The 19,820-nt window shown below is 44.5% G+C and overlaps 1 protein-coding gene across 1 annotated transcript in view; it reads left to right on the top strand.

Annotated features, from left to right (window-relative positions):
* The window catches only part of TRPM2 (transient receptor potential cation channel subfamily M member 2), a 1,329,765-nt gene that overhangs the window by 40,988 nt on the left and 1,268,957 nt on the right, over positions 1 to 19,820 (top strand). Inside the window, exon 2 of the mRNA XM_069733764.1 lies at positions 11,439 to 11,631. Coding sequence (XP_069589865.1) covers positions 11,482 to 11,631 — 150 coding nt within the window. The 5' untranslated portion in view covers positions 11,439 to 11,481. The remainder of the gene's footprint in view (positions 1 to 11,438; positions 11,632 to 19,820) is intronic.

Here is a 19,820-nt window from a genome sequence, read left to right as displayed (position 1 = left end):
GGCTGAGAAATGGCGCTTTTCGCGTCATTGAAACGCGACTTTGGCGCGAAAGTCGCGTACCGCATGGCCGACCACGCACAGGGGTCGGATCGGGTTTCATGAAACCCGACTTTGCCAAAAGTCGGCGACTTTTGAAAATGAACGACCCGTTTCGCTCAACCCTAGTCTGTGAAGACTTGGAAGGGAAAACGAGCTCCCTCCAAGAGATGTCTCCACTCAGAGAAAGCCAACTTCATGGCTAGCAACTCCCTGTCCCCGATGAAATAATTTCTCTCTGCTGGTGAGAAGATCTTAGAAAAGAAGAAGCAAGGATGCTTCCGACCTTGAGCATCCTTTTGGAAGAGGACTGCTCCAGCACCAACAGAAGAGGCATCCACCTCCATGATAAATGGCTTATCTACATCGGGGCGATGTAGGATGGGAGCGCTAGCGAAGTGTGACTTTATGGAGTTAAAGGCCTTGGAGACCTCCTCAGACCACAATTTGGGATTTGCCCCCTTCTTGGTGAGGGCAACCAAGGGAGCTACCAAAGTTGAGAAGTGTGGAACAAACTGGCGATAATAATTAATGAACCCCATAAATCGCTGCACCGCTTTAAAAGAATGGGGTTCCTGCCAGTCCATCACAGCCTGTAGTTTGGCAGGATCCATAGCCAAACCCTGGGCAGAGATGATATAGCCTAGGAAAGGTCAGGACTCCTGCTCGAACATACACTTCTCCAACTTGGCATAGAGGGAGTTTGCCCGTAGGAGGTCGAAGACTTTGCAAACATCTCTCCGGTGGGAGTCAATATCTGGAGAGTAGATGAGATTATCATCCAGATAGACTATGACCGAGGTGGAAAGCATATCCCGGAAGATGTCGTTCACAAAGTCTTGGAAAACGGCTGGGGCATTACAGAGCCCGAAGGGCATCACCAGATATTCATAGTGCCCATTCCTGGTGTTAAAAGCCGTCTTCTATTCATCCCCCTCACGGATGCGAATCAGGTTGTAAGCACCCCGCAGATCTAATTTAGTAAATACCCTTGCTCCCTGAAGCCTATCGAAGAGCTCAGATATCAAGGGCAGAGGATACTTATTCTTAACGGTGATGGCGTTAAGACCCCTGTAGTCTATGCATGGACGCAATTCCCCATTCTTCTTCTGCACGAAGAAGAACCCTGCCCCAGCAGGTGACACTGACTTCCTAATGAATCCTCTTGCCAGATTTTCCTGGATGTACTGTGACATTGCCTCAGTCTCTGGGAGAGATAACGGATAGACTCGACCCCGGGGAGGCTCAGCACCAGGCAAGAGATCAATAGGACAGTCATAGGGGCAATGGGGCGGAAGGGTCTCCGCCACCTTTTTGGAGAACACGTCTGCATAAGACCAATACTGCTTGGGGAGAGAGGATAGATCTGCGGGTACCTCTGTAGTAGCAACCTGAACGCACTCCCTCTGACACCTACCCCCACAAGATTCGCCCCATCCCAGAATTCTGCCTGAGGACCACTCGATATGAGGAGAGTGGTACCGTAGCCAAGGTATTCCCAAGATGACCTCATCAATTCCCTCAGGAATGACGAGCAGAGATATAATCTCCTGATGAGATGGCGACCTGGACAGAGTAAAAGGGATGGTCTGGTGTGTTATCTGTGAGGGCAGTGTCGACCCATTCACCACTCGTACCATTACTGGTTGAGCTAGCATAACCAGGGGTATTGCGTGACGTTGGGCGAAGGCAGAAGACATAAAATTGCCCTCCACACCAGAATCCACGCAGAGCTCTACCGAGTGGGAGAATGAGCCTATAATAATTGTCCCCTTAAAGGACAATTTGGAGGCAAACGTCGCCGTGTCTAGTGTACCTCCACCTACTATCACTAGACGCTGACGTTTCCTCGACCGCTGAGGACATCTGGTGGCTAGATTTCCTGACTGCTGGCAAACATGACAGACCTTGAGTGCACAAGCAGTCCGGAACTTAGATCCCGTTCGTGACACTTCCATGGCCTCATGTGACTCAGGAACCAGGACCGGAGATTCCAGAGGTTTGGCAAAGGTAGGAGCCAGCCGAAACCTCTGCCTACACTGGGCTCGCTCCAACCTCCGATCGTTAAAACGGAGGTCAATTCGAGTAGAGACACTTATTAATTCCTCCAGTGTGGCAGGAATCTCCCTAGTGTCCAGAGCATCCTTAACGTGATCAGCCAGGCCCCTCCAAAATATGGGGATAAGGGCTTTATCCGACCACTCCAGCTCAGAAGCTAAAGTACAGAATTGGATGGCAAAATGACTGACCAAGGACTCACCCTGAGTTAATGCCAGCAGTTGGAGCGCAGTATCATGGGTGACTTGAGGTCCTAAAAAGACCTGTTTCAGAGTGCTCAGGAACAGCGGAGCACTCTGCACCACATGATCGCCACGCTCCCACAGCGGCGTAGCCCATTCCAACACCCTGTCCGACAAGAGAAACACTATAAATCCCACCTTAGCCCGCTCTGTGGTAAAACGTGCAGCCAGGAGCTCGAGGTGAATAGAGCACTGACTCACGAATCCCCTACAAAATTTGCTATCACCAGAAAATGTTTCTGTCAGCGGGAGGCGAGATAATGTTGGAACAGGGGTGGCAATGGACAAGGTTGCTGCAGCCACGCTAGCAGCCTGTACAGCAACTGCGGTAACATCCACAGCTGAGGTTGAGCTCTCGAGAGCCGCCAACCTACCCTCCAGCTGCTGGATATACCGCAAGGATTTCTGTTTGTCCGTCAGTACTAGCCAGACCCTGGCGCTAGTATAATGTTAGGGCTAGCGGAACGCACCAAATAATTAGATAGATTAAGGTGCGTTCGCAGCCCGGGGTCCACCGTGCAGAGATGGAACCTGCTGCCAAGTAATGACGGACTATATGGCGGTACAATGTGAATACACACACGGGTTAACTTCACCCTGTGTGAAGGAAGTGAACCCTGTTAAGTCACAGGGCCGCGGTACTGCACACAAGAGCGCAAGCAAGGAGTCACCAAACTCAGACCCAAGACTTGGGATCCGAGTCCGACTAGACTACTTGCGCTCGACACCGCTAATGGTGTGTCAGCGTAACCAAAGTAATAATAAATATGCACGAGAGTGCATGCGGTGCCGCACTGGCGGACGCCACTAACCACCCAGGCTTGGGTCAGGAAAGCGCTGTGAAAGCGCACGGCGCCGCACTGGCGGTCACAGCAATAGACGCTGAATAGTGTGTAACGTGCTGGTAGCTGAGTCAGGCGCTAGATAGCAATCACCCACCTTCCACGAACAGACATCCAATAGGGAGGGGATTTTAAAGGAAACCTGTCACCTGAATTTGGCGGTACTGGTTTTGGGTCATATGGGCGGAGTTTTCGGGTGTTTGATTCACCCTTTCCTTACACGCTGGCTGCATGCTGGCCGCAATATTGGATTGAAGTTCATTCTCTGTCATCCATAGTACATGCCTGCGCAAGCGTGTACTACAGAGTAGGGTTGAGCGACCTTTGCTTTTATAGGATCGGGTCGGGTTTCACGAAACCCGACTTTTTCAAAAGTCGGGTCGAGTGAAATCGGCCGATCCTATAAAAAAGTCGGGGTCGGGGTCGGCCGAAACGCGAAACCCAATGCAGTGCATTGGGTTTCCATGGTTCCCAGGGTCTGAAGGAGCGGAAACTCTCCTTCAGGCCCTGCGATCCATATTTTAGTGTAAAATAAAGAATTAAAATAAAAAATATCGCAATACTTACCCTCTGACGCGCCCTGGTACTAACCGGCAGCCTTTCTTCCTTAGAATCAGCCTTCCAAGACCTTGCGGTGACGTCGCGGCTTCTGATTGGTCGCGCGGCGGTCACATGGGCGGCCGCGCGACCAATCACAAGCCGCGACGTCACCGCGACGTCACCGAAGGTCCTTCCTAAGAATCAGCGCTTCCAGGACCTTCGGTGACGTCGCGGCTTGTGATTGGTCGCGCGGCCGCCCATGTGACCGCCGCGCGACCAATCAGAAGCCGCGACGTCACCGCAAGGTCTTGGAAGGCTGATTCTAAGGAAGAAAGGCTGCCGGTTAGTACCAGGGCGCGTCAGAGGGTAAGTATTGCGATATTTTTTATTTTAATTCTTTATTTTACACTTAAATCTGAATTCCGATACCAATTCCCGATATCTTAAACATATCGGGAATCGGTATCGGAATTCCGATTCCAGATTCAAAAGATCGCCGACTTCATGGCCGACCCCACACTGGGGTCGGGTCGGGTTTCATGAAACCCGACATTGCCAAAAGTCGGCGACTTTTGAAATATTTCGACCCGTTTCGCTCAACCCTACTACAGAGGACAGAAAATGAACTTCAATCCAATATTTCGGCAAGCATGCAGCCAGCGGGTAAGGAAAGGGTGAATCAAACACCCGAAAACTCCGCCCATATGACCCAAAACCAGTCCCGCCAAATTCAGGTGACAGGTTCCCTTTAAAATGGGCACTGTAGGTGTTTTCCTGGCCTCCACTCACTGCCGACTATGCTTCCCCATTGACATGCATTGGGTTTCGTGTTTCGGTCGATCCCCGACTTTTCACGATAATCGGCCGATTTCACTCGACTCGACTTTTGAGATAGTCGGATTTCGCAAAACCCGACTCGACCCTAAAAAAGTAAAAGTCGCTCAACCCTACTCCTGACCTGTTAATCTACTCCTGATGAACCTCAGTGGAGGGGAATCGCGTTGAGTGTGTGAATATTGGAGTATATGGCATGATATATCATTTGCCATTACCAGTATTATGTTGATATTTGAATATACGATTTGATATGTCATTTCTTTGAATTGGGGAATATATTCATCTTCTTTGAATGGCAACTACTCTTATTATAAGGGTGGTGGCTTTGGAGCATTTGTATTGAAAGTACTATCTGGCTCAGGTAACTTTTGGTCCCTTTTTAGGGATACGTTTTTTCAATAGAGAGTTGGTATTGCGTCTATCATAGAGGATATTTCATCCACCTGCTTACTGTATTGAAATTGATTCAATCAATAATACCAAATTTAAATAATCTTCTGTTACTTTTTGCTCCTTTCCTCAATTTTTGACCCTAATACATATGTATAGAAAAGTATTTTTCTTATCTCAGTCGTCAGAGTGTAGCATTAGCACTCATCTCTGCAAAAACCTTGCTATATTTGTTTAGGATATACCCTTACAGATCTAGCTACAGGGTAAGGCATCTATATAGTAATTAGCCACTAGAATCTTTTACATCCAGACTTTAGGCTATATCCCTGCAGGTCTAGCTATAGACTTAGACATCCATAAAGCAATTAGCTACTAGAATACTTTATATTCAGATCAAATACAGTATAGATCAAGGTAATATCCTAATTTTTATCTATCTTTTCACCCTAATATTGTATCTTTTTCACTCCCCAGCCACTGAGGGAGACATTCAGGGCATATAGGGAGAGCCGTCGACGAGTGGGGGCGCCAGTGCGCAGGATATAGGGGGCCAACCTCCACTGTCAGGCAGGGTGAGATAGGTTGTGTATATAGGGTCAGGCACCTTCCCTGGGTGCCTCTATAGCTTTTATATTTTGTGTATTGGTGTTGGGTTATATTCTCTCGGTATATTTATACATTTTTAAATTATTCATATATAAAAGATTAAAGTTTTTATAAAATTATTCATTAGAGTTTGGGGGTGATTACTTAAATACTATCTCTAATAATATATCCTATTAAACTGTGACATAATTCTCACATCATACAACTGGCATTTTGGACCACTCTTCTTTTGCAAACTGCTCCAGATTTCTCATATTTGAATGTCGCCTTTTCCCTACAGCAATTTTAAGATCTCTCTGCAGGTGTTCATTGAGACTTTGATCCAAACTCATTGCTGGCCTCTTCTGAATTCTCTAGCACTTTGTTTCCATCCATTTCTGGATACCGTATTTTTCTGACCATAAGACGCACTTTTTTTCCTCCAAATTTGAGAGGAAAGTGTGGGTGCATCTTATGGTAGCGATGTAACGTGGGGAGGGGGCAGCAGTGAGTGGGATTGCACTAGGAGGCAGGAGGCAGAAAAATGTCCCTGCCTGGCTTCAGGAATCAGTGCTGGGGAAAACACATGGTCCCAATCATTAAAGCGCACTGAATATTCATTAGCTGCTTCCCCGCCCGCCTGTCAGCTGAGTGGTGAGCTGGGAGCAGCACATGAATACTCCTTCACAGGGACACACATGGTTTCCCCAGCGCTGGATTCCTGCAGCAGCTGGGGAGATCTGTGTGTCTGGTGGAGGAGGAGGCAGCAGCAGGGGCCAGAGGGGACAAGATCGCTGCATACCTGCCTGTCAGGGCTATGCTGGATGCTGAGTGCTCCAGCACAAGGACCTGTGTGATGTCATGAAGAGGGCGGGCTGGAGCATCACATGGCAGCACAGAGCCCTCCCTCTTCTGATGTCATCACAGGTCCTGCAGACACCACACTGCAATCTGCTGGCTTCCTCCTGTGCTGTGGAGAGGCAACAAGAGGGAGCGCTCTGTGGTGTCATGGGATGGGATGCTGGACCCATTTTACCTCACCACAGTGTGGCTGGCTGCCACAATTAAAAGGTTAGTCACTACAACACACAATAAAGCACTCTGCCACTTCTGTGGTGAACTATAACTCCCAGCACGCCATAGGTTCTGCAGGACATTCTGGGAGTCTCAAAGCAGCAGTCCAGTGTTATTTTTCAGTGCTGGAGTGGTGATTTAAATATAAGCCCTGTGTCCCCATTCTTATACTCACTCTCTAGCATCATCATTGTTGTGAATTCTGTTGTCAAGCTCCCTCCTGTGGTCATGAATGGTACTTCGGCTGGTTCTGTCCATGGGCTTCCTCTGGTGGTTGTGAGTGGGGCTGCGGCTTCTGAGTTTCCTTCCACAGGTGACGAGGTTAATTCGTTAGCTGGCTGCTCTATTTAACTCCACCTAGATCATTGCTCCATGCCACCTGTCAATGTCCCAGTATTGGTCTAGTTCGCTCCTGGATCGTTCTTGTGACCTGTCTTCCCAGCAGAAGCTAAGTTCCTGCTTGTTTTTCTCTGTTTGCTATTTTTCTGTCCAGCTTGCTATTTTGATTTTTGTCTTGCTTGCTGGAAGCTCTGGGACGCAGAGGGAGCGCCTCCGCACCATGAGTCGGTGCGGAGGGTCTTTTTGCGCCCTCTGCGTGGTCTTTTTGTAGTTTTTGTGCTGACCGCAAAGTTACCTTTCCTATCCTCTGTCTGTTCAGTAAGTCGGGCCTCACTTTGCTAAATCTATTTCATCTCTGTGTTTGTAATTTTCATCTTAACTCACAGTCATTATATGTGGGGGGCTGCCTTTTCCTTTGGGGAATTTCTCTGAGGCAAGGTAGGCTTTATTTTTCTATCTTTAGGGCTAGCTAGTTCCTTAGGCTGTGACGAGTTGCATAGGGAGCGTTAGGAGCAATCCACGGCTATTTCTAGTGTGTGTGATAGGATTAGGGATTGCGGTCAGCAGAGTTCACACGTCTCAGAGCTTGTCCTGTATTATTAGTAACTATCAGGTCATTCCGTGTGCTCTTAACCACCAGGTCCATTATTGTCCTAACCACCAGGTCATAACAGTACAGGTGGCCGTCTTTGTCGCGGGATGTGCGTTCTTTTGTGAAGTCCTGTGGGACTTGTGCTCGGGCTAAGCCCTGCTGTTCTCATGCCAGTGGGTTGCTTTTGCCCCTGCCGGTCCCGAAGAGGCCCTGGACGCATATTTCTATGGATTTTATTTCGGATCTCCCTGTCTCTCAAAAGATGTCGGTCATTTGGGTGGTTTGTGATCGCTTCTCTAAGATGGTCCATTTGGTACCCTTGTCTAAATTGCCTTCCTCCTCTGATTTGGTGCCATTGTTTCTCCAGCATGTGGTTCTTTTACATGGCATTCCGGAGAACATCGTTTCGGACAGAGGTTCCCAGTTTGTTTCGAGGTTTTGGCGATCCTTTTGTGCTAGGATGGGCATTGATTTGTCTTTTTCCTCGACTTTCCATCCTCAGACAAATGGCCAAACCGAACGAACTAATCAGACTTTGGAAACATATCTGAGATGCTTTGTTTCTGCTGATAAGGATGATTGGGTGTCCTTTTTGCCTTTGGCTGAGTTCGCCCTTAATAATCGGGCCAGCTCGGCTACTTTGGTTTCGCCGTTTTTCTGCAATTCTGGTTTCCATCCTCGTTTCTCTTCAGGGCAGGTTGAGTCTTCGGACTGTCATGGTGTAGATACTGTGGTGGATAGGTTGCAGCAGATTTGGACTCATGTGGTGGACAATTTGACATTGTCCCAGGAGAAGGCTCAACGTTTCGCTAACCGCCGGCGCTGTGTGGGTCCCCGACTTCGTGGATTAGGGATTACGGTCAGCAGAGTTCCCACATCTCAGAGCTTGTCCTGTATTATTAGTAACTATCAGGGCATTCCGTGTGCTCTTAACCACCAGGTCCATTATTGTCCTAACCACCAGGTCATAACACATCATACAGGTCTTTACAGACACCACACTGGTCCCGCAGCTCCATCGTCTACCCGCAGCTTCCAACATAATAACATACTATTATATATGTGTCGTTATTATATAATAGTATGTTTATGTTATTAAATATTTTACCACCTTTTTTGCTTCAAATATTTTTTTCCCTATTTTCCACCTCTAAAACCTGAGTGCGTCTTATAGTCCGAAAAATACAGATTCTTGAAGAATGTTTGGGGTCAGTGTCCTGCTGGACCTAAGCACCCAGTGCAAGAGGCAGCAAAACAACCCCAAAACAGAATTGAACCTCCACAATATTTGACTGTAGGCACAGTATTCTTTTCTTTGTAGGTCTTATTCTGTATTCGGTAAACAGTAAAATGATGTGCTATCCCAAAAAGCTCTATCTTAGTCTCGTGTGTCTCGTATGTGCATAAGATGTGTTCCCAGAGGGATTTTGACTTTCTCATGTACATTTTGACATACTGCAATCTAGCTTTTTTATGTCATTGTGTCCGCAGGGAGATCCTCCTGGGTTTCCTGCCTTAAGGTTTAATTTCATTCCAATGTCGACGGAGAGTTTGCGCTGACACTGATGCCCTGAGATTGCAGGACAGCTTGAATGTCTTTGGAACTTGATTGTGGCTGCTTGTCCACCATCCAGACTATCCTGCAACCTTTCATCATTTTTTCTCTGCCATCCACATCCAGGGCAATTAGCTACAGTGCCATGTCTTGAAAAGTCTTGATTATGTTGCTCATTGTGGACAAAGGAACATCACGATCTCTGGAGACAGACTTGTAAGGCTACGTTCACATTTGCGTTGTTGTGTGCTGCGTCGGCGACGCAACACACAATGCACGCAAAAAGGCAGCAAAACGCAGCGTTTTGTGACGCATGCGTTCATTTTTGTAGCGCAAAAAAATGCAACAAGCAGCATCCTCTGCGCCCTGACGCTTGCGCCCAAAAAAACACATGCGTCACAAAACGCAACACAACGCATGTTTATGCACCCCCCATGTTAAATATAGGGGAGCATGACGCATGCGTCGCCGTGGCTGCGCCCGACGCAACGCAAATGTGAACGTAGCCTTACCTTGAGATTGTGGATATTTTTATACAATTTTGGTTCTCAGGTCTTCAGACAGTTCTCTTCTCCTCTTCTCCTCCTTGTATTCTGACCTCAGAACATTACCTGACTGCACTTTTTTCTCTTCCTTCTGTTTGTAAGGACGCTGCCTGGTGTCGTAGAGAGGCAGCCTAAGGGGGCGCTAGCGGGAGCGCAGGGAGAGGGAGGAATGAGGCACACAGTGCACACAGGATCTGAAATAGGCAGGTCACATGATCACTGCAGGGATGATGGGGCAGAGATACCGCGTGTGAACGGAGGGTCTACCAAAAAATGCAGGACACATAGTACTAAGGCAGAGGTGTAGTCAAAGGACAATCCAACGGTCAGGGGCAAGGTTTGAAGGGGAAAAACAGCAGATTAGTCAGAGACAAGCCAAGGGGTCAGAAAGCCAGGATAGACAGAGAAGTACCAAGCAGAAAACAGGGACAGTAGTCAGGGGGCAAACCTGGTCATACACAACAAGGCACACACGCACAGAGGCACAACGATTACAGATGAATAACCTGGGTCAGCTATCTCATACTGAGTAGATGGAAGTATAACTGACTTAGAACCCAGGAACCACCAGCATTAAATAGCCACCCCAGAACCAAAGAGAGGCGGACTAATTTAACCCAGACCTGACTAGGAAGGAGCCAGAATCAGCCAATCCAGAGTTATGACACTGTTTATGACTAGTGTTGAGCGATACCATCCGATACTTGAAAGTATCGGTATCGGATAGTATCGGCCGATACCCGAAAAATATCGGATATCGCCGATACCGATATCCGATACCAATACAAGTCAATGGGACACCAAGTATCGGAATGTATCCTGATGGTTCCCAGGGTCTGAAGGAGAGGAAACTCTCCTTCAGGCCCTGGGATCCATATTAAGGTGTAAAATAAAGAATTAAAATAAAAAATATTGATATATTCACCTCTCCGGCGGCCCCTGGACTTCACGCTGGTAACCAGCAGGCTTCTTTGTTTAAAATGAGCGCCTTTAGGACCTGCGAATGACGTCGCGGGTTCTGATTGGTCGCGTGCCGCCCATGTGACCGCCACGCGACCAATCAGAAGCCGCGACGTCATTCGCAGGTCCTTAATTCCTAGAATTAGGAGTTTAGTGAATGAGAATGACGTCGCGGCTTCTGATTGGTCGCGTGGCGGTCACATGAGCGGCACGCGACCAATCAGAACCAGCGACCTCATTCGCAGGTCTTAAAGGCGCTCATTTTAAACAAAGAAGCCGGCCGGTTACCAGCGTGATGTCCAGGGGCTGCCGGAGAGGTGAGCATATCAATATTTTTTATTTTAATTCTTTATTTTACACATCCCTATGGATCCGATACCGATACCCGATACCACAAAAGTATCGGATCTCGGTATCGGAATTCCGATACCGCAAGTATCGGCCGATACCCGATACTTGCGGTATCGGAATGCTCAACACTATTTATGACGTACCAGCCGGACTTCTGACCTTGGACTCCTTGACTATTCTGAGTGACTAGCATAATAGAATGAGCCTACTTTTTCGGCCATGGCTGTATACATGCTGCACATCAGCCAAATGTAGATTAAAATGATATTCACTAACACATATTCGTTTAAAATGTACACAAAATTTATTTTGTAACTTTCAGACATTTTTTTTTACTTGTTCTGTTGTTGTCTTTGTGAAAAGCAAAAAAAAATTAAAGTTTTTGATTTGACACTCTGGCTTTTAAACCATTTGTGCTTTATTATTCTGGTAATGTGAAATTTCAGGATCCTGATTACTAGAAATATGAACTATTCTTTTTCTCTCTAGATGTAGAAAACTCCACTTTCAAGTTCAAAACCAAGTCTTTGTGATGTCTTCTGCCGAGAGTAGTATTAGTCAAGATGAAGACAGTTCTAAGACACAACCCAGAGGAATATCACATTTAGTATCGAACTTGAGACCAACTAACAAAAGCAAGCGCAATAAAATGACACAATGTTCCCCTTCTGCAAATGAACAGGTATTCATAATTTTTTTAACTTATTTAAGTTGTTTTATTCCTACCACTTATGCTAATTGATTTCTAGATCACTGAATGGAAAGTTTGCATTAGATTAGAATAAGTTAAAGTGCCTTAAGTACCCCATGCATGAGCAATTTACAAATAGGCAACCAAACTGGCTTGCTTAGTTTAAAAAAAACACCTTCCCGATATTCATTCCTGATTGTGTGTGGAGAAAGCAGATGAACATTTTCAATCACTTCTTTCTGTGCCTACTCAACTCCCTGGTTAAGTTTTCTGGAACTGCCGTTCCAGTTAGTGGAGTCCACCACCTTGTGAGAAATAATGACGTGTGCTATTCCTTGCAATAAAATACCCAATGCATATTATTTCTTGCAAAAATGAGGTGTCTGCTTTGTGGTCTTATGCCCAAAAGCACTTATCTTTCATTGCTCACATGGTGAATTTTTCAAGCCGCAGCCTCCACTGAAGCAAATGCAGGTCACAACTCCTGAAAATGTAATAGTAAGGATCAATAATAGGGTGTACTCACTTGTCTAATTCACAGTAGGATGATTTTACCATTGACAGCAACATCATCAGTGTTCAGTGTTTGAGCAAGTGTTCGGTACTGTCCAACTCCACTGCCGTCTGCCGCCAAAACACCTAATCTTTTACATACACTTACACATACATCTTTTGTTTGAATGTCTTCCAGTTGATTTATTGATATAAATAATCAGACTTTGTGCTCGGATGCAGGGCCAGCATTAGTGGGGGCAAACAGAGCACTTGCCTAAGGCAAGCCTTATTCTGCAGCCCCTCCGTGAAGTAAATGGAAGATGCTTAGCATTGCTTACATTTACTTCACTGTGTATCCTCCATAATCTCAGAATTTCCCTCTCAGCTTCCTGCCAGCATCAGATCAAGAGCTGAGAGGTAGTGAAAAGACTTACGGCACACCATGGCAATATGCACACAGTACAGTAAACAATCCTTATTCCTGCCTGTGCTATGTACTCATCCTTTTTTTGTTTTTTTGTTGTCTGATCTTCTCCACACGTGAGTATATACATTATGTGTGTGTATACACACACACACACACACACACATATATATATATATATGTATATATATATATACATATATACACATATACAGTACAGACCAAAAGTTTGGACTCACCTTCTCATTTAATGATTTTTCTGTATTCTCATGACTATGAAAATTGTAAATTCACACTTAAGGCATCAAAACTATGAATTAACACATGTGGAATTATATACTTAACAAAAAGGTGTGAAACAACTGAAATTATGTCTTTATATAAACAGAACATCAGCAAAGGATAGTCGACCAAAAATAACTATGGCGACTCAAATCATAATCATATATCTAAGGAGAACTAAGAGTCAAAGAAACTGCCAGAAATAACGTAATCAATCATAACCAATCTTTATTAAGAACAATACAAAATTATTAAAACTGGTACCACATATACAATGACATGTGAGAAATCCGTGAGTACATCAAAAAACAATAGACCCTGGATCAGGACCCCATCAAATAGACTTATATGTACCATGCAACAAATGTGCTATAATGACAGGTATAGATCCACTGACAGACCGTGGTATTAAGACTGTCCATTAAAGTAAGCATACACAGTGCCAATAGTATACCACAGCAGTCAGATCGCCAGGCAGATCAGATGTTTGTAATGGCAAAATATATAAAATGAAGTAACGTTCAAGGCTCTATTTACCCATGATCGGTGTGGCTGGTCCTGTCCTGGTCTCTGTTGTTTACCCCAACGCGCGTTTCGCGTCTGGTGAATACCGCTGCCCCCTGCCATCCTGCGCGATAATATAGGTGAATTTAAGGAAAATGTAGAATCCCTGTGGGTGGAGATAAGGGGAGGGGGAAAAAATAATAAATTACTGATAGGGGTTTGTTATAAATCTCCAAAAATAATGGAAGCAATGGAGAATATCCTCGTAAAGCAAATAGATGAAGCTGCAACTCAAGGAGAAGTCATTATTATGGGGGACTTCAACTACCCTGAAATAGATTGGGGAACGGAAACCTGCAGTTCCAGCAAAGGTAATCGGTTTTTGACAACTATGAGAGACAATTACCTTTCACAACTGGTTCAGGACCCAACATGAAAGGGGGCACTGCTAGACCTAATATTAACCAACAGGCCAGACCGCATATCAAATATAAGGGTTGGGGGTCACTTGGGAAATAGCGATCACAAAATAATAAGTTTTCATGTATCCTTTAAAAAGATGTGTAGTAGAGGGGTTACAAGGACACTAAACTTCAGGAGGGCAAATTTCCAACGGATGAGAGAGGATCTTGGTGCAATTAACTGGGACGATATCCTTAGACACAAAAATACACAAAGAAAATGGGAGACGTTTATTAGCATCCTGGATAGGACCTGTGCACAGTATATACCGTATGGGAATAAACATACTAGAAATAGGAGGAAACCAATATGGCTAAATAGAGCTGTAAGGGGCGCAATAAGTGACAAAAAGAAAGCATTTAGAGAATTAAAGGAAGTAGGTAGTGAGGAGGCATTAAATAAATACAGAAAATTAAATAAATTCTGTAAAAATCAAATCAAGGCAGCAAAGATTGAGACAGAGAGACTCATTGCCAGAGAGAGTAAAAATAATCCTAAAATATTCTTTAACTACATAAATAGTAAGAAACTAAAAAATGATAGTGTTGGCCCCCTTAAAAATAGTCTGGGTGAGATGGTGGATGAGGATGAGGAAAAAGCCAATATGCTAAATGACTTTTTTTCATCAGTATTTACACAAGAAAATCCCATGGCAGACAAAATGTCTAGTGATAAAAATTCCCAATTAAATGTCACCTGCTTAACCCAGCAGGAAGTGCGTCGGCGTCTAAAAATCACTAAAATTGACAAATCTCCGGGCCCGGATGGGATACACCCTCGAGTACTGCAGGAATTAAGTACAGTCATTGATAGACCATTATTTTTAATCTTTAAAGACTCCATAATAACAGGGTCTGTACCACAGGACTGGCGTATAGCAAATGTGGTGCCAATATTCAAAAAGGGAACAAAAACTGAACTCGGAAATTATAGGCCAGTAAGCTTAACCTCTACTGTGGGTAAAATCCTGGAGGGCATTCTAAGGGACGCTATACTGGAGTATCTGAAGATGAATAACCTCATGACCCAGTATCAGCACGGGTTTACTAGGGACCGTTCATGTCAGACTAATTTGATCAGTTTCTATGAAGAGGTAAGTTCCGGATTGGACCAAGGGAACCCAGTGGATGTAGTGTATATGGACTTTTCAAAAGCTTTTGATATGGTGCCACACAAAAGGTTGATACATAAAATGAGAATAATGGGGATAGGGGAAAATATGTGCAAGTGGGTTGAGAGCTGGCTCAGGGATAGGAAACAAAGGGTGGTTATTAATGGAGCACACTCGGACTGGGTAGCGGTTAGCAGTGGGGTACCACAGGGGTCAGTATTGGGCCCTCTTCTTTTTAACATATTTATTAATGACCTTGTAGGGGGCATTCAGAGTAGAATTTCAATATTTGCAGATGACACTAAACTCTGCAGGGTAATCAATACAGAGGAGGACAATTTTATATTACAGGATGATTTATGTAAACTAGAAGCTTGGGCTGATAAATGGCAAATGAGCTTTAATGGGGATAAATGTAAGGTCATAAGATGTATAATTATGTGCTTAATTCTAAAACTCTGGGCAAAACTGTCAATGAAAAAGACCTGGGTGTATGGGTGGATGACAAACTCATATTCAGGGGCCAGTGTCAGGCAGCTGCTACAAAGGCAAATAAAATAATGGGATGCATTAAAAGAGGCATAGATGCTCATGAGGAGAATATAATTTTACCTCTATACAAGTCACTAGTTCGACCACACTTAGAATACTGTGCACAGTTCTGGTCTCCGGTGTTTAAGAAAGACATAGCTGAACTGGAGCGGGTGCAGAGAAGAGCGACCAAGGTTATTAGAGAACTGGGGGGTCTGCAATACCAAGATAGGTTATTACACTTGGGGCTATTTAGTTTGGAAAAACGAAAACTAAGGGGTGATCTTATTTTAATGTATAAATATATGAGGGGACAGTACAAAGACCTTTCTGATGATGTTTTTAATCATAGACCTGAAACAGGGACAAGGGGGCATCCTCTGCGTTTGGAAGAAAAAAGGTTTAAGCATAATAACAGACGCGGATTCTTTACTGTAAGAGCAGTGAGACTATGGAACTCTCTGCCGTATGATGTTGTAATGAGTGATTCATTACTTAAATTTAAGAGGGGACTGGATACTTTTCTGGAAAAGTATAATGTTACAGGGTATATACACTAGATTCCTTGATAGGGCGTTGATCCAGGGAACTAGTCTGATTGCCGTATGTGGAGTCGGGAAGGAATTTTTTTCCCCAATGTGGAGCTTACTCTTTGCCACATGGGTTTTTTTTGCCTTCCTCTGGATCAACATGTTAGGGCATGTTAGGTTAGGCTATGGGTTGAACTAGATGGACATATAGTCTTCCTTCAACCTTAATAACTATGTAACTATGTAACTAAAACTCAACATTTATTCATTATCAATCCAAACATTAATTTTAATCAATATACAAAAGAAATGCCATATATATAATACCCCAAATATTGGATTCAGACAGGTGCAATGATTAAAAAAAAAAAAAGAAAAAGCAAAAAAAATTCCAACAAAAATATATTATAGAAAGAATGATGACGTGAGTATGACAGTTTCATATAATGTAAAACCTGAAAAAGACAAAAAACAAATTAGTCATATAGATTACATAACATAGACCCAAACAACCATTACGATGAGACTATAAATTACGTATACATCTGTATGAGATCTGACTCAATTTGAAATTAACATTGAGGCCATGTGGCCTCAAGGTATTTAATTTAGTTATTTATTCGAGTTCTTTTTTCTTCAACAGTCAAACACGATCACCTCCTCTCCTCATCACTGGTATGGTATCGATAATACGGAAACGTAATTGTTTCTCAGTATGAAATTTTTTGGTCAGTGTTTTGATATCGGCAAATCCATTCTCTTCCTCCTTATAGTATGTTGGTACTGATAGATTCTAGTCTTAAAATCACACGTAGTCTCACCGACATATCACAAGAAACAAGGACATTGTAACAAGTAAATCACATGGTCGGAGTCACAAGTCAGATATTGTTTGATATGAAACTCTTCATTAGTGCTTGGATGGGAGAATTTTGAACCCTTAATCATCAGACAGCAATTGACCCATGAAAGACATGGGAAACAGCCCCTTCTATCATTACCCGTCAATGTTGTCTGGCCAGGTTTCTTAAAAGATCCAATATCAGATTTCATTACACTTGAACCAATTGTTCGATTTCCTTTATAGGAAAGATAGGAGGTAGTTTCAACTCCTCAACATGAGGTAAGCATTTATTTAACATACCCCGGTGTTTCCGAATCAGATTGGACATTTGTTTTACTTTCTTCACAATGTGTTGCCACAAATGGAATCCGATTTCATTTTTTAATTTTTGTCTTTTTGTATAGTAATTTTTCTCTATCAATTAGGTCAACTCTATTCTTTTGCCGTTCTAGTAAATTCTTGGGATAACGCCTGTCTGAAAATGTTTTGATCATACATTCCATTGATTTCTCCTGTGATTCATAGTTATTCTCAATCCTTTTAACTCTCAGCAGTTGGCTATAAGGAATAGCCTCCAACATCCTTAGGGTGGTGGCTTTTTAATGATAGGAGGCTATTCCTATCAGTTCTCTTAGAATACAATCGTGTGTGAAACCTGTCACCCTCAACCCTTACATCCACATCCAGGAATTGTAAAATGAATAGAGTTGACCTAATTGATAGAGAAAAATTACTATGCAAAAGGACAAAAATTAAAAAATTTGATCGGATTCCATTTGTAAAGACACATTGTGAAGAAAGTAAAAAAAAATGTCCAATCTGATTCGGAAACACTGGGGTATGTGTTAGGTGTCGAGTTCCCGCCGCTGCACAGGGGGAATCTCGAACCACCTCCGCTGCGGAATCTCATTCTCCTCCAGCTGCAGTGGAGCCTGCTCAGCAGAGATGTCGGTCCCAGCACCTGACTCAGGCAGGTACTGTGCTTTTGGTTACTGCTGCCCTTCCAGATTCAGCTATTATAACCAGCACTGATCAGCGGTGAGCAGGCCCTCCTGGGTCTATGTCCTGCTTTTCTTCTTCTGAACATGCCCAAGGGAAGACCTCTCATTGGAGGTCGGGGGTCACATGCTCAGGTCCTGTGGCAGCTCCTATTGGACCACTAGGAAGGTCCTGAAGAGCTACAGCTATAAAAGGTTTGCATGGCTGCACGGCCATGCGCTAGTATAAGCCTGTTATCGTGTGTGTGTGTGGATGTTTGCCTGTTCTGGTAATTGCTCCTTAATCATTCCCATTCCTAGTGTAGTTGAATACAGTTGAGCGACTTTTACTTTTTTCGGATCGAGTCGGGATTCGCGAAACCCGACTTTGTCAAAAGTCGGGTCGAGTGAAATCGCCCGATTATTGCGAAAAGTCAGGGGCCGACTGAAACACGAAACCCAAAGCAAGTCAATGGGGAATCAAAGTCGGCAGTGAGTGGAGGACAGGAAAACACCTACAGTGCCCATTTTAATGCCCAAAACATCAATTCTTAGTACTTAAGCTTATCAATCTTAATTTACTTTATAATAATAGTTAGGCATTGAAAACTGGGGGTCATTTGGCTAAAGTTGTAGGGGGGTAGGGCTGGCTCAAGATTTTCGTGGGCCCAGGAAATGCGGTATACATCATGGCGGTGGAGCAGGGAGAGGTAAGTATTTCAACTTTGCAAGTGCTGTGATCCAGAGCAAGCGGGGGGGCCCACTCGTTGGCACTGGCAGAGGGCCCCTCATAGTACAGCAGTGTGTTTGACGGCGGGATGTGTTGTGATAGGCAATTCAGTATCACAATGGACATAGCGGTCAGAGCACATACAGTGATCTGACAATAACCCAAAATAATAGAACGAGCTCTGAGACGTGGGAACTCTGCAGACCGCAATCCCTAATCCTCTCCAAACAGAGGCAGCCGTGGATTGCGCCAACTCTGCCTATGCAACTCGGCACAGCCTGAGAAACTAACTAGCCTGAAGATAGAAAATAAGCCTACCTTGCCTCAGAGAAATACCCCAAAGGAAAAGGCAGCCCCCCACACATAATGACCGTGAGTTAAGATGAAAAGACAAACGTAGGGATGAAATAGATTCAGCAAAGTGAGGCCCGACTTTCTTAACAGAGCGAGGATAGGAAAGATAACTTTGCGGTCTACACAAAACCCTAAAGAAAACCACGCAAAGGGGGCAAAAAGACCCTCCGTACCGAACTAACGGCACGGAGGTACACCCTTTGCGTCCCAGAGCTTCCAGCAAAACAAATAGACAAGCTGGACAGAAAAAATAGCAAACAAATAGCAAAGAAGAACTTAGCTATGAAGAGCAGCAGGCCACAGGAATGATCCAGGGAAAAACAAGTCCAACACTGGAACATTGACAGGAAGCATGGATCAAAGCATTAGGTGGAGTTAAGTAGAGAAGCACCTAACGACCTCACCAGATCACCTGAGGGAGGAAACTCAGAAGCCGCAGTACCACTTTCCTCCACAAACGGAAGCTCCCAGAGAGAATCAGCCGAAGTACCACTTGTGACCACAGGAGGGAGCTCTGCCACAGAATTCACAACAGTACCCCCCCCCCTTGACGAGGGGTCACCGAACCTCACCAGAGCCCCCAGGCCGACCAGGATGAGCCACATGAAAGGCACGAACAAGATCAGGAGCATGGACATCAGAGGCAAAAACCCAGGAATTATCTTCCTGAGCATAACCCTTCCATTTAACCAGATACTGGAGTTTCCGTCTTGAAACACGAGAATCCAAAATCTTCTCCACAATATACTCCAATTCCCCCTCCACCAAAACCGGGGCAGGAGGGTCAACAGATGGAACCATAGGTGCCACGTATCTCCGCAACAATGACCTATGGAATACGTTATGTATGGAAAAAGAATCTGGGAGGGTCAGACGAAAAGACACAGGATTAAGAACCTCAGAAATCCTATATGGACCAATAAAACGAGGTTTAAA

Source organism: Ranitomeya imitator, chromosome 7 (assembly GCF_032444005.1).
Source record: "Ranitomeya imitator isolate aRanImi1 chromosome 7, aRanImi1.pri, whole genome shotgun sequence".
NCBI classification, from domain to species: Eukaryota; Metazoa; Chordata; class Amphibia; order Anura; family Dendrobatidae; genus Ranitomeya; species Ranitomeya imitator.
Note: the sequence above shows the minus strand (reverse complement) of the source record. Positions and strands in the feature narration are given on the sequence as shown.